General features: G+C 36.4%; 1 protein-coding gene across 1 annotated transcript in view; it reads left to right on the top strand.

The window, feature by feature from the left end:
• CWF19L2 (CWF19 like cell cycle control factor 2) overlaps positions 1-25,033 on the top strand; it is a 92,543-nt gene that overhangs the window by 55,613 nt on the left and 11,897 nt on the right. Inside the window, exons 11-14 of the mRNA XM_087966218.1 lie at positions 761-886; positions 2,011-2,148; positions 18,638-18,850; positions 19,792-19,908. Of these exons, the coding sequence (XP_087822344.1) occupies positions 761-886; positions 2,011-2,148; positions 18,638-18,850; positions 19,792-19,908 (594 nt within the window). The remainder of the gene's footprint in view (positions 1-760; positions 887-2,010; positions 2,149-18,637; positions 18,851-19,791; positions 19,909-25,033) is intronic.

Genomic DNA, 25,033 nt, shown 5'->3' with positions numbered 1-25,033 from the left:
AACATTTTGTCATACCTGCAAATGTTGTTAAAGATTAAGGAAAGGATCTGACTCCTGCTAATTTTCATAGGTGGGGTGGGAAGGAAACTTTGACTGGCTTTGCACATTAAATTAAAAGCCAGTTTGGTATAATGTTTAAAGCATGGGGGACTAGAGGCCCCTGGACAGTAACTGAATGTCCCTGGACTCTCTCTTAGTCCTAATCTCGATCCCACACTGAGTAGAGAGTGGTGGATTAGTTTTTTCCTCCACAGTAAATATCATATGATAGTGGATGAACACAAAACTCTGGCATATATTACCAAGATTGGTTGGGCTTTGATAGGGCTATAGTTTTGGGTTTCCATGACACTTTTCATCAGCTCAAGGTAACATTTCATGTCAATCACAAAAACACCTGGCCTATATTAACTAGTCTGTAGCTTTGAAGTGTGATGAAATGCTGTTCGATCTTTTAAAGGTTATAAGGAATAATAATGTGTACAATACATGTCTAGTAAGTTAAAATATTTTCAAACTTACTTATAATATCAGCACTTAGTGAATGAAATTATACTAAAAGTGTATAATTTTTTCTCTTGGAAGGAGCTTAATTCTATAATTATTTTAGTAGAAAAAATTGTTTTGAATTCTGGATTTCATCAGTTCTGTTTAAATGGCAAATTTAGTGTATAACAGTTGTTGAGCTTATAAACTAAGGTGCAACACCTGCTTCAGTGTTTGTTAACTCTCTCTGTTTTTTGTTAATGTCTTAATATAGAAAACTGGTTTTCAAGAAGACCATGAAGCGATCTTGGTCAGAACTGATAAATCTGGCAGAGCATGGCCTGTTAATATTCCAGAAGAAACATTGGATCATATAGGCAGAAGGAGGAAGAATCAAATGGTGGGTGTTTTAAATATATATATATTTCTTATTAGTATAGATGTATATTAATAAAATAATATATAGACATCTCATTAGTTCATACTCCCTAAACATATCTTGTGTGAGGTGGCACTAGAGCAATAGTGACCTTGAAGTTCATATACCATAAAAAGCAAATTCTTAGCTATTTCTAAAATGTCATCAAAACTTTCCTTCATCTCTTTTATTATGACTTCTGTGGAATAGTAGAGCTCATATCAGCTCATCAATAAGGGGAATGAAGACTTTATTTGTTTTCCTCTTGGAACTTTCCAAAGGTTCAAGATTTGAAATGCCTGTTTCAACCTTTAAACATTTTCTTGAGCTGTTTTGTGAAGGAACAAGGTGTTTCAATGGTTGGAAATAGTCCATTTTGGATAGAGATGTTTTATACATCCCTGTTTTTGTTTTCCTTTTGAAGGAATGATGCATTTGTAAAAATGTTCTAAGAAAAAATATTTTTAATATGGTTTTCTATAATTTTGAACAGCTTTTTCCAGATGCCCATTTTGTTGATTATACCAAATAGAAAGTTATATTTTATACTTCATGCATTCTATCAATTTACATTTTATTGAAACTGAGTTTCTGAACAAGAAGTCCTTAACTTATGATTGTAGCGGGATCAGAAAATTCATCATTAAACAGCACGATAGTTAAGTGGCTACACCCAATTTTATGGCTTCCCCTCTCCCCCCATGATTGTTAAGTGAATCATCATGATCATTAAGTGAGACATTTCCAGCTGGCTTCCCCACTGACTTTGCTTGTTGGGAAATGGCTGGAAAGGTTGCAAATTAGAATCATGTTATCATAGGATGCTGCAACTGTCTTAAAAGAGATCCAGTTGCCAAATGCCTAAATCATTATCATGTGACTGAGGGTATTGCAATAGTCACAACTTCAAGGATAGGTTGTAAGTGTTTTTTCAGCACCATCATAAGTTCTGACCATCATTAAACGAATGATCATAAGTCAATGACTACACGTAATTTCAGATGTTGGTTTGTGATAGCACGATTCATAACATTTTTCATGGGTTTGTTTTAAAATCAGTTGACAATCATATCAGCAATCTTGTTTTTTTTTATATTGATTATTAGATACCTACTCATGTGGATAAGGAACGAATCCGATATTTTCAAGATGATGATAATTTAGACCTGAAGGATTTGATCAGGAATGAAAAGATGAGTACATCAGAGGATCAAAATAAGCTTTTCATGAGAATGGCATCAAAGGTAAGACTTGACAGTCTGAATTCTTACTAAAAATTAAAAGTACATTTTTGATATTTTAATTTTTTAAGTATTATTTCATATATTCTAAGATGTCTTTAGACTTATGTTAGAATTTAATTTTGAGGAAATTAGCTTAATAGTGTAATATTTTAGATAACAGGGCTTTCATTTAATAGATTATCTAAGGAAATTTCATTTTTAAGAGCAAGAATATCAATTGCTTGTTTTTTTCTGTGGCCATGAATTTTTTCTTGTGCCATGAATTTTAGTTTTCAATAGACTTATAATAGGATCCTAAAATTTCAATGCTAAGCCAGGATGAGGCAAAAAAACAAAAAGTTTTTCAGTCTGTTACGGGGCCAGACCTACCACAGTTTTAAAGTAACAAACCCTGTTGCTATAAAATTAAGATTGTTAGTGCTAATTTACAGATTACAAATCTCCTCAGCAGTTGTATGGTTTGTCAAAATTAGGAAATACGTATTGTGATATCATAATACAAGCTTTACCCCTTAGGTATTTGTGGGCAACATTCCAACACATATACAAAGGAGATGTGTTTCAACACTTGTTTTGTCTTTATCTATCTTTGCCTTACACTTTCTTCTTCTTCTTTATTTCCTGCTTTGAGCTTTGTTATTATTGAAACAGCTGTCATGGTTTTTTATGGGTTCTAATGCTTTGATGAAAAATCAGTATAAGTGTTCCAATTAGGTGTTTCCTTTTGGTTACTCCAATCTAGTTTCTCGTGTAATTTATAACTAGATATGTCAACTTGGGCTCTCATAGCTTCTCTTGCCTGTTTATAATGATAATCAACAGAAAAGCACTGAAGCCACATCTTGTGTTGAAGAGAGGGAACTGTTTTGTGCGATAAGCATGCAGCTTAAATGTTTTCTAATAGCTTATATGTGCGCTCTATAATATTGGTTTAATTTATATGTTCTATTTCTGAAGACTCTTAAGTAGACTTCAGAACAGATTGAAGATACTGAACAAATGATATTGTGATACTGACCATTGGTCTCTCTCGGTCTAGCATCAATTTGATTGGTAGAGCATGGCCTTCTTCCCTCCTTTGACACCACCTGCTGAGTGAATGCTCTCTCACACTAATCTGCACCTTTCTTCAGCACACCTGTCTGAATTGTTCACTGCTCCATTTCTCGCTCCCCTTGAACTAGTACTCCTAATGTACAGTAGAACTGTAGAGCTCATTTCAATCTCCAGACAACATTGCTCTTTAATAAGTAACACATTTTTCAAAAGCCAATGATCAACGTATATCCATCTTAGGTTACCAGCCATTCCACCTCTTCCCTCTAAAATATACTTCCTCTTTCCAATATTCCTCCTAGTTTTTAAGATTCCATCATCCTTTTCTAACGCCTTTCTCCTTGCCATGAGATGATTTCCTTATGGGAAACTAAACCAAACTCCTATTCTCTAATTCTTTTTTTTTGTAAAAAGTTTTTTTAAAAAAATTTTTACACATCTTTTCACGTGAGCAACATGTTTCCAGATTATAACACTTGTACATAGTCATACTTTCATTTTCATTAATCTTATATAATATCAGCTCATATTATTATCCATTTCACTCATCTTTAAATAAATTTGCATTTCATATTTCAGTTCATTGATTCAATATCATTTCATCAATTTTTTATCCCCTATTATTTCCATTTTCAGCTTACCACCTATTTTGTTTTACATTACACATCATTATTATCCTTAATTTTCTCTAAGCCGATATACAGGTGAAACTTGAAAAATTAGAATATCATACAAAAGTTCTTTTATTTCAGTAATGCAACTTAAAAGGTGAAACTAATATATGAGATAGACTCATTTCATGCAAAGCAAGATAAATCAAGCTGTGATTTGTCATAATTGCGATGATTATGGCTTACAGCTCATGAAAACCCCAAATCCACAATCTCAGAAAATTAGAATATTGTGAAAAGGTTCAATATTCTAGGCTCAAAGTGTCCTACTCTAATCAGCTAATTAAGCCATAACACTTGCAAAGGGTTCCTGAGCCTTTAAATGGTCTCTCAGTCTGGTTAAGTAGGAATCACAATCATGGGAAAGACTGCTGACCTGACAGGGTTTTTTGGTTTTTTTTTTGGACAAATTTTATTGATTTTTAAAGACATACAAAACATAGATACACAGAAACACAAAACATAAAAGCATAAAAAATCTCTTTTCTGAAAGTTGCTTAGTCCCGGGTTAAAACTCTTGATACAGACACAAATTCAAATTCATATTCATTTTATATACCATTCCATATCTTGTTAGCATTTTCAATTTTCTATATAACTTCTCCTCTCTTTTAAATTTTCTCAATTTTGTTTTATTTATCTCCTCTCAATTCGAATCATAATATTTATTATTCTTTGTCTGTTCTATTTCCAACTATCCATTTATCTTTCTTCTTTGAAAAAAAAAACTTCTCCTGTACACTAAATGGAATATGATGCCTTTATCTCTTTCCCTATATTTATAATACTTAATATAAAACACATAACTTACATTGGGATTCTGTCTGGTACGTTCTAAAATTATACAGTATTATCAAAACCAATACAAATCTATTCATTAATATTGATATTCATTTATGTCTTAAACATTTAACACATTATTTTTCAGTTAAATCACATACTTTTATGGGAGCACCTATTTTCCATAGTTATCCCCCCCCACGTCACATATTATAAATCATTATTTCATTACAATGTTCCCCTTTCTCCTACTTCAAATCTCTCATTTCACAAAAAGTTTCACTAGAATAACATAGTCTAATCATTAATATTATCAATCATTTATATCTTGAACATTTTACCCATTTCAGTTAAATATCATGCCTTTGTGGGAACACTTATGCTTTCCAAAATTATTCCCCCCCCCCACATCACATATCTTAAATCATTGTTCCATTACAGTACTCCCCTTCTCTTAACAAAATTTTCACTAAATTATACTAAATATTTTATCACATTTTAAATTACATATTATTTCTAATTTTCTATGGTTATTTCTAAATACAAATATAGAAATGCAATCTTATGTACCTTTCTAGAATCCCTTTTTCAATAAATTATCCATTATCTCTAAAAAACTTTTTCCTCTTTACAACTTGCTCCCCACCATTAAGGCTTCTCATCTCTTCCTTTCTCCCTTGCTTCTTCTTCTCCCTGTCCTCTTTACCCCCTTGTCTCTCCACCTCCCTTTTATTCTGCTTTCCCCCTTTCTGTTGTTTCCTAACATAATGTCCCCTTTTCACCTTGCTCTTCTCTTCTTGGGTTGCTTTTCCAGATCTTAAAGTCTTCTTTTCCTTTTTCTCTTTCTTTTTCCCTTTTCCGACCAAAGTTATTTGTTCATCAAAGATGGCTTCTTCTTTGTCCCCATCATCCTGTTGCTCATTCAGCTTTACATAAGTACAAACCGCCATTTCTAAAATTGAAAAAGAGTGCCAAGGACATCTTTCCCTTCTTGCTTTTCTTTTTCATATTTTTGGTATACAAGTTTCAGTCCATCCACAAGTGATGCCATTGTGCAGAGAAAAAGTTTTCCCAAACAACCACCCGAGTGCTTTTAATCAGAAATAATTCTCAGAAGTTCCAAAATCACCAAACAATCGAAACAGGTTGTTTCTTTTAAATACTCTCTCCTTCTTCACTTTCTCTTTCTGGGGTTAAAGTTTAGTCACAAAATTCCCTTTAAAATATCTTTTAGAAGTCTTATTGGTGTTTAGTAACTCTTTAAAAATCTAGGCAATCTTCTCCTTATTTTCAAATGCTCCAATTTTTTCCCCCCCCCCTCTCCCTTCCCACTCACAGCCAAGAAGATTTTTTCCATCTGCTGTCACGTTAGGAAGGAGAGTGAAACGAAAGAAAAAAAAAACTTTCCCTTTTAGAATGATCGCAGCTCATAACTCTTACTAGGAACAATGTATCCTTAGCAGCCTTCGAGATTCAGGGCACTTTCTCTTGCCTTGTCCCAGTTGAAAGCAACTTTCATTACTCTTCCAGCTTTCTCCCTCCTGCACCTGCTTGTCCGGCTGTAGATTTCTTCGTGGCGGCCATTACTGACCGCCGCTCGTCCGTCTTGGGAAAAGGGGGTTTTGCCAGCTGGGGAGGGGGTCTGCGATGCCCCCAAACCCCTGTCTGGATCCCCCCTATCTTCAGCTGCCTCTACGGGGCAGCTATATCCCCCAGATCCAAACGGATCGGGGGAACCTTGACGGCGAACGCAGCAGGGATCACGCAGTATCGCGAATCCCTGCCGCTGCCGAAACCTGCAAACCGGAAGTTCCTGCTGACCTGACAGTTGTGCAGAAAACCATCATTGACACTCTCCATAAGGAGGGAAAGCCTCAAAAGGTAATTGCAAACAAAGTTGGAAGTTCCCAAAGTGCTGTATCAAAGCACATTAATAGAAAGTTATGTGGAAGGGAAAAGTGTGGAAGAAAAAGGTGCACAAGCAGCAGGGATGACTGCAGCCTGGAGAGGATTGTCAGGAAAAGGCCATTCAAAAGTGTTGGGGACTTTCACAAGGAGTGGACTGAGGCTGGAGTCAGTGCATCAAGAGCTACCACACACAGACGGATCCTGGACATGGGCTTCAAATGTCATATTCCTCTTTGTCAAGCCATTCCTGAACAACAAACAACATCAGAAGCGTCTTACCTGGGCTAAAGGAAAACAGAACTGGTCTGTTGCTCAGTGGTCCAAAGTCCTCTTTTCTGATGAGAGCAACTTTTGCATCTCATTTGGAAACCAAGGACCCAGAGTCTGGAGGAAGAATGGAGAAGCACACACTGCAAGATGCTTGAAGTCCAGTGTGAAGTTTCCACAGTCTGTGTTGATTTGCTGGTGTTGGTCCACTGTGCTTCATTAAGTCCAGGGTCAACGCAGCTGTCTACTAGGAGATTTTGGAGCACTTCATGCTTCCTTCTGCAGATGAGCTTTATGGGGATGCTGACTTCATTTTCCAGCAGGACTTGGCACCTGCCCACACTGCCAAAAGCACCAAAACCTGACTGTGGGATTACTGTGCTTGATTGGCCAGCAAACTCGCCTGACCTGAACCCCATAGAGAATCTATGGGGCATTGCCGAGAGAAAGATAAGAGACACGAGACCGAACAATGCAGAAGAGCTGAAGGCCGCTATTGAAGCATCCTGATCTTCCATAACACCTCAGCAGTGCCACAGGCTGATAGCTTCCATGCCATGCCTCATTGAGGCAGTAATTGCTGCAAAAGGGGCCCAAACCAAGTACTGAGTACATATGTATGCTTATACTTTTCAGAGGTCCGATATTGTTCTATGTATAATCCTTGTTTTATTGATTGCATGTAATATTCTAATTTTCTAGGATTGTGGATTTGGGGTTTTCATGAGTTGTAAGCCATTATCATCACAATTATGACAAATCACGGCTTGAATTATCTTGCTTTGCATGTAATGAGTCTATCTCATATATTGGTTCCACCTTTTAAGTTGCATTAGTGAAATAAATGAACTTTTGCACGATATTCTAATTTTTCGAGTTTCACCTGTATAGTAAACAATCTAAAAAGAGTAAAAATAGAATAAAGCCAATATATTTAGGATCCACATGGTATTTTCCATTCCCCTACTTTAATCATAATAAAATATTCTCATTATACACTTCTGATATCCATTAAATAATCAACTGTATATTTTAAAATGTATATATTTTAAAGTATCCCCTCCAGAAAATCACTAAAATAGCTTCTTAATATATCTCATTTTATCTTCACTTTACTTATAATCATTAATAATCATATTTTAAATTCATTTCCATTCCCTTGTTTTAATCCTCCAAAAAAGGGTTCATAACAGCATATGTCATATACAGTTCATATTCATATATATGTGTGTAGTTATACATTCCTAAGATATTTCCCAGCAAGTTTTAAACTAAATACCAATATATATTCCATGTGGTATCCCGCTTATAGAATCCCTAACCCTTATCTCTAAATTTTTCGGCTTTATTATTTCTTTTAATTTTAGCCAGCTTTCTCTTTTCTAAATTTCCCTGGTCTTTTATTCTCTAATCCTGTTATCCACTTGCTAGAATACACTGTGTGTTGGGATATCTAGACTGCCGTTGTATCTCTGACAGATTCACAGAAAGGCATGGCCTCCTGTTATCTGTCACAGTGTGATTTCCCCCCCTAAAGTCTCGTGCTGTTTCATTTGCTGTTCTGCCAAAAGCAAAGCAAATGGAAATTGAATTCCTGTTTCTTCAAGGTTTGCAGTTGTAAATCAATGGTCTGTGTTCCAGGTGGGTTGGGGTCCATTGAAGGTAATTTGGCCATATGTGGGCTACAGGTTTTCCATCTCACTTTAAAAGTACCATTTTGTTTTTATGAAAGAGATTGGTCCAAGAAGTAATTTTTCCACTAGTCCATTTTTTTTTACAATTTAGTAATTGATATAATTTTACATTTAGCTGAAAACTTGAAAGAAGGTTAAATTTTTGAACCCTGTAAAAACCATTAAGCCTTCTTAAGCCTTAAAACAGCTTAGAGAGAGATGATTAACCCAAAGACTGAGAGTAGGCTTTATTTATATTAAAAATTGAAGCCAGTTTCGTAGAGTAGCCCCAATATTTTAGCATGCACATACGCATGGAGAGAGAGAGAGGGAGAGGGAGGGAGGGAGGGAGAGAGGGAGAGAACAATAGATGAAATCTGTATTCAGTTTTTAAAGAATGAAGATATAAATTTTAGGCATTTTTGCTTCTAACTTTTTTCTCATTTTTATTAATGATGTCTACAGATCAGGATGACTTACTGTTTGATACCTTCATTTGAGGAAGAAATAAAAAATACATTAGTTAATATAAAAGCTATCTTAAAATTGTTAAAAGCTGGAAAATAATATTTTGCCTAGATACTGAGAAAGTGATTCTTCAAACACAGAAAAGGATATTAGAATAAAAATAGCAAGGGCACATAGGGAAAATAATGTTAAAATAATTATTTCTAAATTAAAAAAAAGAAGAGGAACGATGTGGGAACAGCAAGCAAGCAAGTTTTTTTTTCTCCTCACCACCCCAGGATTGTGTCACGAGCCAAGGCCATTTTTATGTTGGGAATCATCACAAATCTTTAATATACTAAATCTCCCCAATCATATCAATTACTAATTATTTTAGTTTTTCTGCCCTCAGGGAAATTTTACTTGTCTTTCCAGAAACTCTGCTATATTTGAAAAACTTAGTTTGTAGAAGCTATTAGGAATTGTTACCTGTCCAAGTGAATAATGAATGCAAACATTGGAATGATGGACAGTTGTCCTTCGGGAAGGCTTACCTGTAATTATTTAACAGCTCATTTAAAAAGAATAAAAGTAAAATATGATTATCCCCATCGTCCAGTTTGCTATTTTTGTATAATAGAACTTTACCCATTTCTGGCTTCCTTCAAGTTTTTTAATTTTTGTGAACTTGCATACTGGCCATTGCACATTATGTGATTTTAGTTTTTTCCTTTTCAAACATTAAATCAACACTGGCTATAGGTTTTATTTTGGAAATATTTTCCAGTAGCACACTTAACAACAACATTTTGTATGGGAATGGCATGGTATATTTCAGTTCTGTCAACTGAAAATGTCCCTCTAAAACTAGTCTTTTCTAAAACATCTATAACAAACCCTCCAAAATAATTGATTTTTTTTCCAATTTATTTCTTAGCAGTAATTCAGCATCTAAGCAGGACAAAGATGTCTGATAGAAATCAATAAACTTTAATTACATAATATAGCTTTTGATTATTGGTTTCATTTTATTTCTACAGAGGTACTGATTTTATATATTTGTGTGACAAACTCATGTATTACTATTGAGGTTCATTTAATAATACTGATGTCCCATGCAGAAAATTTATTCTGCTTCTATTGTCTGAGAGAAGTGAAATTAAATTGAAATAGTTTTGTGTTGTAATGACGAGGCAGTCGAGTTGTTTGATCATGAACAACTGAATCATGATGATCTTTATTGGAGTCTAGTCTTGCATTTATACACATTTTTAGTTATCCTCCATCATTGGTTAACTTTGGTTACTGTTTAACTTCCGTTATTGTTTAGCACAGTAATCCATACAATTAATTATCTCTAGTTAAAGTCTAACATATGTTTACTTCCTCTCTCTAATCCTCCTTTAGATTAGTGACTTTGTTTGCCTGAGTTGTATTTGCTTGGAAACATTCTTTATCTGAGGTTTGCCATCCGAGATTGGAACATTCCTGCAATTACAACTCTACAGTTTTGTTTCTTTAAAAGAACTCCTGTACATTTTATTCTGTACAAAATAGTATCACCTGAGTCCTTTATAAATAGTTTGGAAATAGTTTTTCTTTCTTCTGTTGGTAATTTGGATACAGCAGTTGTAGATGATCATCATGCAAAATAATCTAATAATAATTAATAATTCACTGACTTTGTTTCAATAGAACAAATTGTTGGTGTATATTCTACATTCAAATTCAGGTTCATATAGATACAATAGGATTTAAACTAATAAAGACATTTGAGTAATGAAATCTATCTAAGCTATATTTAATTAAGATACAGATTTTCTTTTATTAATGTGAATGAAATAACATTAAGTGCATTTAAACTATTCTTTTTTGCATTTGTAAGTCCATTTGTCTAAAATCTTTTCTGTTCACATATGTTCTATTTTATGTAATATATTTGGAATCTAACATTCTTGGAATACAAATTCTACCGTTGAGATTGGACAATGTCAGTGTTGCCATGGTGATTTAAAATCATATTGATGCTGTTTACACAATCTGTACACCTTTTTTGTTCTGGCAGTTTTTCACAGCAGCTGTAACTCTTGCATTCATGTGGAAGGGGCATCTTGACTTGGTATTGCATTAGTGTTATTACCAGAACAAATTTTAGTTCACTAGATGAATACAAGCAAGAACGGAAACAGCCCACAGAAAATGCTAATAAATTTCGAGTCAAATATAAGTATTATATAAATATAAATTATGACATCAGTTGGGTTCAGAACATTTGTCACTAAACTATGTGGTTATGGAGCTCGACATCATGTAGTCACATGATGTCGAGCTCCATAACCACATAGTTTAGTGACAAATGTTCTGAACCCAACTGATGTCATAACTTATATTTATATAATTGCTTAGCAGTGGCAATCCCTGTTGCCATCATTAACAGAATCCATTGGTCATTAGCTAAGCACCCAATCTGATCCAAGCCATTCCTTTCCTAGACCTGACCCTCAGTTCTTCTAAGGTCAGACACTGCCTCTCCTTCAACTCCCCAACCGCCTATTCCTGCATTTGCTGCTCTTTGTTCTGACCTAGGCTTCCCCAACAGCATAAAACCGACTCCTCATCCCGATAAACCCCTTTTATTTAGTTTACAGTGAATTCCTCTCCAGCAAAGTCTCGGCCAACAGTCTTTCAAGATAGTTCACTGAACGAATGATTGTTAAGCTGTACTCAAGCTTATGTTGTGGCAGGCTTATTCTGTTGACTGTTCCCTTTTCTATTTTGAAGCACTTTGCCAAAGTAGACATTTTAGTAGTGGTCTCTCCTCCCCTCTTATCATAATTGAGCGTGGCCTTTGCAAGGCAATTGCTGGTCACTCAAAGCCTTCTTCCCCATCCACTCCCAATGATACCAGTTCCTTAAACAATGCACAAAAAGCTCAAATAATGATTTACTGGAGATTCAGAGTAGAAATCTTCAGCTTCAGAAGATTGTGAAATGCGATCTATAAAAGTTTAAGCCAATGAGCAGATTTGACATTTTGACAGTTGGCACTGTCTTGAAATGGATGCTTGGAGAGTGTGACCTTGAAGCCTAACAAAAGCACTGAGCTAAGGTCATCTTCCCTTTGCCCCTCCCACCCTAACAATTCCTCAGGTACGGAAATGGGCCCCAAAGACTTTGATAGACATGCATGGTGTGCTTGAGGTTATTTCTTTGCTTCAGCACGTTAGCTTCCCATTTTTTATTTTTAATTAAAAGAACCTAAACAAACATAATTCAATAGAGTAGGGAGTTGGGCAGACACCTAAGGACTTTTTGGCAAGCAGATTGTCATCCTAGGCTTATTCCATAATATATTTATTTTGATTTTCCTTAAAATGCCATAGAACTGTTTGTTCTGCTCATTGCAATAAACTAATAGGACTGTCATTTTGCTGGTCATTTCTTTATGCTATATATCAACATACTTTTAAATGGTTGATTTTTTTAAAAAAAGAACAATCATCTCCTTGTTCCTTTTTCATGAAGTGAACGTGAAAAAAGGCCCAGACCCTTTTTTAATAGAACATCTAGTTAACATAACATAACACATAGCAGAGATAATTGTTTGATAGGTTTATGACAGGGAGTAGCTTTGACTAAAGCTGATTAGCTTATTGTTTTGCCAGGTGTCAGGGTAGTGTTCAAGCAATTGGGTCTTTTGAATTCAGAAACAATAGCAATAACATCTAGACTTATATAGAGCTTCACAGTGCTTTACAGCCCTCTGTAAGCAGTTTACAGAGTCAGCATATTGCCCCCAACAATCTGTGTCCTCATTTTATCCACCTCAGAAGGATGGAAGACTGAGTCAGTGTTGAGCCTGGTAAGACTCGAACTGCCAAACTTCTGGCAACCAGCAGTCAGCAGAAGTAGCCTGCAGCACTTCATTCTAACCACTGCACCACTACGGCTCATGAACACTCCAGTAAATAAAGGGATTCTAAGCTTGACTATTAGCTCAAGCAAACAAATTTAAAAGTGTAACATAAAAAACATAAATATAAAGCAAGATAATACTCAAATCTCTCACAGACTGCCAGGGAGGTCCTTAATAATGACAGCTGAGATATCTCAAGGGCAGTCAGTTTCCATAATAACTAGTAGTAGGTTCCGTGCAGAAGCTCCACAAACAATGACATCCTTTAGTTTTTATCAAAATGTGGCAGCTTGATTTCAAACCATTCTAGCCTGCCAATATTCTGGAAATAAAGTACATAGAATTGTATTAAGTCCAGATGTAACCATATCAGTGCAGTGTAGACTTCGCATGTCTGTTATCATGCTTCTTCTAAAGCATCCCAGATCATATTAGTCCTTCTGGCAGCTATCTCACAGAGCTGGTTCAATTCATTTTGTAGTCACTGACCACACTCAGGTCATTTTCTGATGTAATGTTTCCAAGCCATGCATCTATCCTGCAATCTATAAAATTCTGGAAACAAATGGAATAAAAGAAAATAAATTTCTAGGAAACACACCATTTTTTATATTAGCCATCTTTTCATATTTCCTGTATATGGATCACTGTGAATGAATGTGATTTGACAAGATAAAAGGTTTTTTTTTTAAAGAAACCAAACATTTTAAGTGAATACTGGATAATTTAAGGGAAATGAAAAGGGGTAACATCACCTTAAAGGTCTGAAAAATAATATGATCAAATTACTTTCAAATAACAGTAATAGATAGTATAGTTTGATAGTAACAATACTATCAAACTATACTGTCAAAAGCAAGCACTGTGAAATAAATAGTAAACTGATAATATATTTTGTCTCAAAAATTACAATTCTTTAAACCCACACATTACAGAAGTACTAAAACATGTTTTTGGATTATTTTTCCAGTTGATATTGATAAAGAAAAAATACTGATGATAGTGATAGATGAAGTGTTGAGTCTAGTTGACCTATCCTGTAATATGGTCTCTTCATACTCTTTGCTTTAAAACTAAGAGTTAAAATTCTATGTTAAGAAAGTTTGAATTCTGTATCTTATATGCAAACTGCCTTATAAGCCAATAGATAGTATATGTTATGCTTAGTTTGCATGATTTATTATGGTTGTATTGAACATGGAGAGTGACACTGCCTTAAATCTGGATCAATGAGATAGAAGAAGCCAAGTACACAATATGGTACAGTCATAAATAGCATAAGTGGGCACAGCAAGACCTCCCCTATAAAGTAATGTAGAATTTACACCCAACATTTCACCATAGAAAGGATCTGTATGTTGCTAAGAGTTGACACAGATTTGATGGCAAACATCAAGTGATCTTGTGAAAAAAAGAAGGCATTTGCAATCTCTATACATGCTCAGTGATTGTTCATTGGGAATTTTCCATGGAATATGTTCCTCAAGACATGTAAGATACATTCTCCTAGTGGATAATGAGCCTCTGAGAATTAGATCTGAGCCTTTGAATTCAGCACTTTTCCTATAATTGGGCACCATTAATGTGGAAGCTTTGTCCTGTTCTTGTCCAGGCTGAAGTAGTGTAACTTGGGAATAAGAACCTATTGAGCATGGTTTCTATAGAAACCCAGGTAGATAGAACAGTAACTTTTAATAAAGATAGTTTACATTTAAAAAAGAAGAAGAGAAAGGGTGAAAAGAATACAAAGTAGAGAGGGGGCATGATCCATGGTATAAAAAAAAAAGAGGCATTTTCTTCCATAATAGGATGACATTAAAATGATGGTAGTAATTTAGACAGTCTTTAAAAGGGATTAAAGAAATTCATGAAGGGTAAAATAGTTGGAGGCTATTAACTGTTATGGTTATATGCCTCTTCATATATATTACTGTGATATTACAGTTTATCCTACATCCTCATTGGATTTCCTATAGTATCCTTTTAGCTACCATAAAAAGGAAGTGCTATTCTAGGCCTATATTTTAATCCAGCAGGGGTCTTACATTAATAAGCAAAATACTGTTCATGTGATTGCTTTTTCACCAGATGGGTGCAAGGAATATTTGATTCTTAGTGATTTCATCACTGGAATATTAAGGATGCTGTTTCTTAGGTTGCTTTAGTAGAGAGGGCTACTTTAAGAGAGCTACTTTAGTGCAGTGGTTAAGACACTGGATTCAGGAGACCATGAATTCCAGTCCCCCTCATTAGGCACAGACCCAGTTGAGTGACAAATGAAGATGAATACATGTGACCCAGGATAATGTTGCAGGATCCAATCTGCGTCAGTCACCAGAACCAGAAGTTTTGTTTTCCGAGCTTTCGGATTCGTGCTGAAGCCCATCTTTAAGGAACTTTTCTCTAGTTTGGCTCCCGTAGAAGTCCGAAAGCTCAGAAGACAAAACTTCTGGTCCTGGGGACCAACTTAGATTGGATCCAATTGGGTGATCTTGATCCAATCACTCTCTTAGCATTAGGAGGCGGGAAGCAATGGCAAACCATTTCCCGAATCTTGCCAAGAATACTGCAAAGACTCGTCTATGAGGTTGCCAGGAGTCAACACTGATTCAAAGACACAAAACAAACAAACAAACAAACAAACAAACAACAAAACCCCACTTCTGAAATCTGAAAGGCACAAAAAAATCAAATAAACAGAAAACAAAACAAAAACACAATGCAAAGACAAGACAATCCAGGTTTAAAACCTACTCTTCTTTTGTATGGTCCTTTAAAATACTTTATAAGATGAGTTAATTTAAAATTCAGTGTGTTGTTCAGATTAATTAGTACAAGGAAATTATATAGAAACCTCTCTTTGTATGTTATATTGTCAAGACTTTAAAATTGTTTATATTAACTTTCAGTGTCTCCGAGTATTTGGTTGTCAACATTCATTAAAAGATACTGACCTGTGGAGCTCTAAATGATGTCAGAATTAAACTTTTAAAAATACTATTAAAAAAAGCAATCAGTTCATGAAATTATATGCTTAACTTCATAAATGCTTCAGTTTACCACACAGTAATAAACATATATTTTTTTGTTTTATGAAAGGGCCAATTTGCTATAGTGGTTAAGGCATCAAGATAGAAACTGGATGACTTGAGTTTTAATCTCACTGTGGGCACGGAGCCTTCTGGGTGGCCTTGGGCCAGTCACTCTGTCTCAGGCCTAGGAAAGAGGCAATGGCAAACCACTCATGAAAAACCTTGCCAAGAAAACTGCAGAGGCTAGTCCAGGCAGTCACTGAGAATTGGGTACAATTAAACGGAAGAAGACGGAAAAAATATTAACATTTCAAGGCAACTTGTCTTTTGAAAAGCTTTCTAAAGCGCATTTCTTTAGTTTCTATAGAATCTTATGAAAATATGTTCTAAATCACACTGCAGCGACGATCATGTGTATCATGTATCATGCATTTTTCTGCCACATACTATGGATGCTCTTCCATTTGTGTGTTTTTTAAAAAAATGGTGAAATTTTCATCCATGATACTAGGTATTTTCATCAATAGCATTTGGGCAAAGTTATTTAGCAAAACTTTGGGGGAAAAAAGATGTATCTTATTTTATTTTATTTTATTTTATTTATTATTTTATTATTTTATTTTTATTTTTTCACTCACCTTTTGGTAGTTTAAGATGGGTAGAGCACTGTGTCCATTTATGTCTTGGTTGTTTCTTTTTTACTTTTAGTTATTATATGCAATCAGGTAACAAGTTGCAATTTCCATCTTTTTTTTTTTCTTCTAAAAATATTTCCTTGCCTTCATTTTCTGGTTATTTTCTTTTTTAACTATTTTGTCTTGATAAGTTAGGAAAAAGAAATCAGGCACTGATTTCCCAGTCCTCTCTCCCCCCCCAAAACAGTGGAAAGAGGGAGGGTATCCAGAGTCCTAGAAGGAAATATATATTTGAACGGATTCCAAATGTGTGAGCGTAAAGGGTCCTTCCAGTGTAATATTCCATGGGAGACTTGAGATCCATTCCCCCTTTGTCTGATAGTTACCTAGAAAATGCAGCATTTGGCTAAGGCTGTGCAAAATTAGTAGCAAGACTCTGAAACTGGGTCCTGCGTTTGAAATTCGGTAGTTGCAAAATGAGGCATCTCACTTGCAGTCAGAAAGGCTGTGCCTGTTTGTTCTGCTATCTACAGAAGAGTTTTGCTAGAACACATTACTCTTCGGACAAGACTGGGCCAAGCTACCTGTACGGAATCAAACATAGGAACCAAAGTAAATAATCAAGACTTACTGTGGTGTTTATTAAGCAGCATGTGCTGGTAGGATTCCTTCAAAAGAATGAATATTGAGAGAGACCCCGCTCAACAAAGTGATGCACTTGTATTTATACTTTTCAGAAAGATAGGAGAATCCAATGCATAAGCAACAGAAGTAGGGTACTTATTAGTAGATAAAGGATTTCAAGTTACTATATGTATTTCTATACTATACTTCCCTGTCGGAAGCACCGAAGCCCTTTATGGTGAAAGTAGTGGTGGGATTCAGATGATTCGCACTGGTTCGCGTGAACCAGTTGTTAAATTACCCACCCACTCCCACAATCAGAGTGGATCCTGGGTGCTATGCTCTGCTGCAATGGAGAAACAGGCAATGGAGCGGCTGGTGCAAGAGAAGGAGAAAGCCGCTTTTCCTCTTTCTTCTCCCTGCTCCTCCCCCCCCCTTGCGCCAGCCGCTCCATTGCCCGTTTCTCCATGGCAGCACAGGACAGCACCCAGAATCCATTTTGATAGCAGGGGTGTATGTAATTTAACAACCAGTTCGCCCAGGGTCAGGTTTGGCCACGCCTCCCACAACAGGCAGCCTGACCCTGGGCGAGTCAGTTGTTAAATTATTTGAATCCCAGCAATGGATGAAAGATTGGCCGGTGACATCACCCTTGCCTGAGGGACACTCACTATAGGTAATGAAGCTCAGGTTACTTCCTGCACAATTTTTCCTTCAGAAACCAAAAGATAGAAATTAAACAATAAAACAGGGAGGAAAACATTTCCCATAAATCAAGAGGAGAAGGGACTTGGGAATGATTAGGCATCAAAAGAAAAACATTTCCTATTGCAAATCTTATTCTAATAAGATATCAGAGTGTGGCCTTGTATCTCTATATATAACTTGATTTAATAGATTCCATTCATCCCCAAACTTGGAACAACTTTTGAAGGCCTAAATTTACCTATCATGACTTTGTCTTAACCTGTCGTTGTCATTACTTGCAGTCTGCATTATCCCTGATCCTCCATCTAATGCAGATTATAAGAATAAAGACAAGCTATTGACTTTATGTAAGGCAGCAACTCCCACTGATGAAAAGCAAGGTGCCTTAATAAAAATGAAATGAGATTTGGTTTTTATTAGGGCTGTGCAAACATCTCCAGTGGAGTTTCACAGAGTTCACTGGTTGAAGGACACACCTTTGAGCTTGGAAGCAGTTGCATCTTCCTTGAAGATTCAGTATGGCTGCTGTAGGAGTTTTCACATGTTGTTTTTGTATGTGAGTGCACATACAAGCTACCTCATGGCAATCCCAGAATTGTTGAGTACTTTGAGGTTAAGCATATAGCACCACTGTAGTCTGTGCATTTGCTGTTTGCAAAACACCACCGTCCATAGTTGTTATATTAGAGCTAGTGAGTTTCTAGAAGTCATCAAATGAATTTTATAATCCAAGTTTAGCTTTCCATCTCACCTGATCTACTTTTTGCTTTAGTTTTCAGACAAAACTGATAGAGATTATTACACTCTGGATGACATGTTCGTTTCCAAAGCAGCAAAGAGGGAGGAAAGTGGAAAAGCGGAGGAAAGGGAAAGAAACCAAGCAATCCGTGAGCATCAACGACTTGCTGCCTGCATGGAAAAATGCCCTCATTGCTTTGGTAGCTCTGAACTTCCTAAACACCTAATCATTGCAATCGGTAACAAGGTAAGGGAAGAGCATCCGTTATTCTGACATCGAAATGGATGAATTAAAAGAAGGCTGTTCTCTGTGCATGATGTTATGAAATTAAAATTAAGATTGCTTCTCATGACATGAATGATTGCTTTTGAATAACCCTGGCTCTTCAATTAAGAGGAAAAAGCCACTTCAAGGATGCAGCAAATATGAATATGACTTGTCTTGAATGATAAACTTAATTTTCAGTACTTCAGATTTGTTGATGACCTTGCTGCAATGATACACAAGATCTGAATATTTAGGTGGCACAAGAAGAGTAAATAATTAGGAGGCCAAAGCAGAGTTGAGTTGTAAGACGAGAAGAGTCATAGAGGACAGGTGAAATTATAATTGGCAGAAGAAAACAAAGGCACAAAGACAAACAAAGTCATTCAGATATTAAAAAAACAACAGATATAGTCTCTCCTCCTTTTAAAACGAATTTGGAATTAGTTTCAAAGAGCTGAAAGAAACCATTCTAAGGCATCACATTCAATCTTCTGCTCCTTGCAGAAATCCAGCATCCTTGATAAATGACGTTCAGCCTGTGCTTGAATATATTCAAGGAAGGGATTCCAGTCCAAATTAGATGACATGGAAATCTTTCTTTCTCCCTCTGTGTGTATTTTTTCAGACTCTATATACAAATAAAAGAACCTTATAGCTGAGAAATAATAATGTTTCCCGTTTTGCCACTTTTTCTCATTCAGGAACCTGTCCCATATGGACCCTGTCCTATATGGATATATAAAACCCTGGTATGAAATCTGTTAAGCAGATTCCCCACTGCTGGAACTTGTAGTTCCTTTAAAATGAGAGTCTCTTTAAACAAGTTTTATAACATGTCTAGTTTGGCTAGAATAAATCATGCAAATCATAAGGTCAGTGTACACTAACTAGATGCTCAAACATTGCATTTTCTTTTCTAGGTGTACTTATCCTTGCCGAGGTACCAGTCTCTTACTGAAGGTCATTGCCTGATCACTCCTATGCAGCATTACATTGCTGCCACACTTCTAGATGAAGACATTTGGGAAGAAATTCAGGTGAGCACAGCTTCTAGTTTGATCCGGTTTTTTATGATGCGAGTTTTAGGTGCTGTAAGTATAACATGGTACGAAGCTTGGTTTTGGTATGTACTTTATGCTGGGGGTCTCCAACCCCCGGGCTGTGGCCTAATGCCAGGCTGTAGCCCGCTCAGAACCGGGCCGCAGAAGTGGTGGTTGAATGTACTGGAAGCTGCATTTGTGAAAGTGATGTGCACACGAAACCATTTCCTTCACTCCTCCGGTCCACTCGAGCCAGAAAGGTTGGGGACTGTTGCTTTAGACCCTTTCTTCTGAATGTCTTTGGATGACCACTATTGTAGTTCATATTCTGTAGAATTGTGAAATTTGTCCTTTGAATTACAAAAGTTCGACAAGAAATTATAAGAGAAGCTTACATTCTGAGGATTAAGAGTTTGTAGCCCACTAGATAAGGACTGCAAGTTGAGACATTTCCTGAGAGCCGAGTATGGAGTATCCTTATCTCTTTCTAGAAGAAGAAAGAAAACACAATAAATAAAAGATGAATATGGTCTGTAAAATACATATTGTATCAGTTTTCCTTCAAAGAGATACGCTTATCAAAATGCTTTTGATAAAAAGTGTTTTACTGGAGCTTTCCAGACCTCTGCGAAGACCAGTTCTCTCAAAGGAAATTACAGTGCATTTGTTGACGATCTCACTGTTACTGAAATAAAAATATTTCAAAACTTAAATCTTTCAGTTTAAGGCTTTGGCAAAACAAGCCACAATGATAACCTTGCTAATGATGATTTGTAACAGTTACAGTTGCCAAGTCAGATATTCATTTTTATTGAACTTTAGAAAAAATTAGATAGTTTATCTTTGGAGATAATGTTTATTTGTTTGGGATGATTAATGGTGTTTACTAGAGATCATTTAAGCCCTTAAGAGCCTGCAAAGGTTCTCCACATTCCTCAGATAGAGGAAACCAATTCACTGAAAAGCTAAATATAAATGCTCAACACACACACACACACTGAAATATATACATACATGTTGTGGCTCCGATTCCCAAGCCTGTGCTGTTAGAGGAAGAGGACTCGGAAGATGAGGAGGAGGAACTGGGAATGCCTTCCTCCCCAGGACCTTCCTCTCTGGCAATGCCTTCCTCCCTGATAATGCCTCAGGTTTCATCAGACAACCAAGAGGAACAGCCTGAGATTAATCAGGAGGAAGGCATATCGGAGCAGCCCCTGACAGGGAGTCAAGAGGAAGAATTTTGGCCTTCCCTTCATCCAAGATGATCCAATGGGCTGGATTGTCATGTGTTGAGGGTGGACCAGATGACAGAAAATGTATTGTTCGATTAAACTATTCTGTGATTTCAATTACTGGCTTATTATTTTGCTTAGTTTCCCAGTCAGCCAGAATTTTAGACTGGATTTAGCAATTTTGTCCACTTATTGAGTCCTTCCCAAGGAACTGGATAAGCAGATGTTTAATAATATTAAAGGTATTGTCACAGGATACAAGCTGCCCCAAACATATCTGCCTTTTGCTATTCACTGATGGTGATTTTGTGAATGCTGATAGGGTTCAAGGGGTGCTCCAGATGTTTTGGAATTGTACTCATGGTGCCTATTACTATAAATAGTGATTAGATTAGATTAACAGGGGACCTTGTAGGTTATCTAGTCCAACCCCCCACTCAAGCAGGAGACTGTACACCAGGGCTGTCAAACTCCCGACCCATGGGGCCAGATGCGTCCCATGCTGGCCACACCCACAGCCGTTTTAGTGAAGAAGAAAGCCCCATTATGTCACGTGACACCGCCATAACGACATGAGTTTGACACCCTTTGCACTACACAATTTCTGACAGATGGCAGTCCAGTCTCTTCTTGAAAGCCTCCAGTGATGAAGGTCCCACAACTTCTGAAAGCAACTTCTGTTCCATTGGTTGATTGTTCTCACTGTCAGAAAAATTTTCCTTATTTCCAGGTTGAATCTCTCGTCCATTTTCCATCCATTATTTTTTGTCAGGTGGTTTGGAAAATAGGTTGACCCACTCCTCTCTGTGATAGCCCCTCAGATACTGGAACACTGCTATTGTGTCTCCCCTGGTTCTTCTCTTCACTAGGCTAGCCGTGCCAAGTTCCTGCAACTGTTCATCATATGTTTTAGCCTCCAGTCCCCTAATCATCTGGATTGCTCTTCTCTGCTCTCGACTTATGACAATAATTGGGACCAGAATTTTTGTTGCTGAGCAAAGCAGTTGTGAAGTCAGTCACACCGATTTTATGACCACTTTTTCCATGGATGTTAAGTGAATCACTGCAGTTATTAAGTGAATCATGCAGTTGTTGAACGAATTGACTTTGCTTGTCGGAAGCTGGCTGGGAAGGTTGCAAATGGCAACGACATGACCCTGGGATGTGTCTATATGCACACTGTGGTAGTTGTAAGTGTGAGGATGGTTGTGAGTCATTTTTTTCAGTGCTGTTGTGACTGTGAACAGTCACTAAATGAATGGTTGTGAGTTGAGGACTACCTGCATTGTACTATTTTTGCTTTATTTTTACGTAGTCATTCTATATCTGTTTTCAGGTCTTTATATTTTGTGATTTTCTCCTGTTGTTTCTCCTCTGTTCAGCTGTCTCCAGGTATTGCGATGTCTATTATCCAGCCTTTTTTATCTTTCTTATCAACAATTGTTAAATGTTGAATGAAAACTCTTAATAGAAAAAGTAATTTTCTATTATTTTTTCCTATTTTGTGGTTCCACCAGTTCATGCTTGCAGGCACATGGTTTTTCTTGCAGATGGTCCAATATACCATCGTTGCTACTTTGTCATGTTTGTAACTCAAGTCTGCTTGATCTTCTTGCAGCAACTAGATAAGTGGTCCACTGTTTCTTCAGCTTTACACACATGTGCACAAAAATATGAAATTACAGCTGCCACTTCTTTAGCTGGTATGGTCCTTCATATACCAGAACCTAGGAGTTGTGACATATTGATGCGTGGTATATCTGCAGATCCAAGCGGTGTGGCCTTTTTAATTGACAGCTGGAAATGTTGTCAACGCACAGGTTTTGTTAGTCCTGTCCAGCATATTTTGGTATGGCACCAAGGGTGCCAATAATATTTGCTATGCCAAAATACCTTGGACAGCACAAAATTATTATTGGCATCACTATGGCTGATTTATGCCATAACGTTTCAGTTTCTAGATCTATGTGAATACAATCCTATGTTTAAATTATCCATCCCCAGTGCACTGAATAATTTCATAAAACTGGGATTTCTGAGCCTTTCTAAAAAAAAAAAAAAAAACCCTGTTCATCCTTCGCCTCTGTTGTTGAAACAGACACATTTACTTGGCACAGAAACTGGGCACGTAACTATTTAATCTGGAGATAACTTGTTGTTAATAAAGCCTAGTTTTGTCAGCTGCAATGTGCAAGAACTGTCTAATTTACAAAATAAATACCTTTTAAAATCACCTCTCGTACTCAGCTTGCACAACATATTCTAACATATTGCAGACAGCAAGGAAGACCGTGATTTTTTTCTTTCTTTAGTTATGGTCAAACAAATAGGAAAAACAATATTAAAAATGGGTGTCAGACATATCCTTTGGAATGCTGCCGTTATTGATTTCAGTCTGAAATGTATACAGTTTGTAGTTGAACTATAAACTTTTGCACTCTGATCACAGGTATGAAATACAAAATCTCGGAGAAGGTTTAATGAAATCTATAACAAATGCAGGCTATTGGATCTTGGTTGCAGAAATCCAGATGACAGTCTGTAAAGTAGTTTTTTTTTTCCCCCCTTGCCATCAGATGATCATCCAGATTTTTAAAGCTCAGAGCTGATAGTCCTAGCAAAGGCCTTTGCCTCAGAGCTGAGCCGAGCAATGTCTTTTGGAAAGTCAAGCTTTACTCTTTGATCTTTTTTTTGTCTTAAGTCTCTGGTTCCATTAGTCATATTGTTATGCTGTGGATTTTGTCAGTTTCCCAAGCGAGAAACTTCGCTTGTATGACATTGACTCTGGTAAATTGGGGGATGTAACATTTGTTCTTCTTACTCCTGCTGTCTCTGGGTTCCCAGATATTTTGGTCTGGGTAATGGCGGATAAGTCTACAGGGAAGTAAAATTGGTAAAAAATAAAAATGGCACTGGTTGGTCTCTGCTGGACTGGAGTATTTTTTTTTGGAAATGGCATTTTGGGGTACAGGATTTCTTGTTTCCAGTTTTTGTTCTTAAGTTCAAAAATATTGATAGGACGATCTGATTTAAAACATTATTCTATGGCTAACGTTACTGGGCTTTTCAGGTGAACATTGATCCCTTTGCCAAGCAATTTTAGGTCATTCATTTAGTCATAATTATGTATGCGTTGTTCTTGGCTGCTATGAATTTTAATATGTGTGTTATTTTAATTGTCTTTATTCTTTTAAGTTTTGTTTGTTGCTTAGAGTCATTGGTGAGGTGGCAGCCATACAAAATACATAAACAAACAAATAAGTAACAACTTTTAGGAGTCTCTGGGAACCTAGGCAACTTCAGCTTAGCTAACCTCAAGTAATAGTTATAAAAAATTCATAATTGTCTCCTAAAACTTTTAGAGAATTGAACCTGGTACTTGTTACTATATATCCTGGATGATAATCAAACCTCATCCTAGTAACTGCAGTGACAAAGCAGATTGTTTTGGTATACTTTGCCACAAAAGTCTCCCAAATACTATTGCCAGAATGCATGCTAGTGGCAATGTCAAGCAATAATGTGTTAACCATTGAATTAATTCTTAGTCTGGACAACAAGAACAGGATATTTAGCTGACTGGTAAAATGGTTCTTGAAGATGCTGGCCAGGGGGTTGTTTCTGTTTATTTTTGCATTTAATTGTCATTGAAACTCAGACCTTCTGATGCCAGGATTTTAGGTTGATAGCCTTTGCTTGAGGCTGATTAGAATTCTCAGCACGTTAAAACTAAAAACAAAAATCTGAAATGGAAGTTTGTTAGCTGTCTTCAGATTTTCTCCAAATATATATGTATTTTTGCAGAGATTTGCCTTGATGTATAATCTAAACCAGGGGTCTGCAACCTTAAACACTCAAGGAGTCATGTGGACCCGTTTCCCATAGAAAAA

The sequence above is a fragment of the Notechis scutatus genome, chromosome 5, assembly GCF_049901735.1.
Source record: "Notechis scutatus isolate UNSWTSFEM ecotype Mainland chromosome 5, rNotScu1.2, whole genome shotgun sequence".
Taxonomy (NCBI): Eukaryota; Metazoa; Chordata; class Lepidosauria; order Squamata; family Elapidae; genus Notechis; species Notechis scutatus.
The sequence above is the reverse complement of the archived record's forward strand: the minus strand, read 5'-3'. Positions and strand labels throughout refer to the sequence as shown.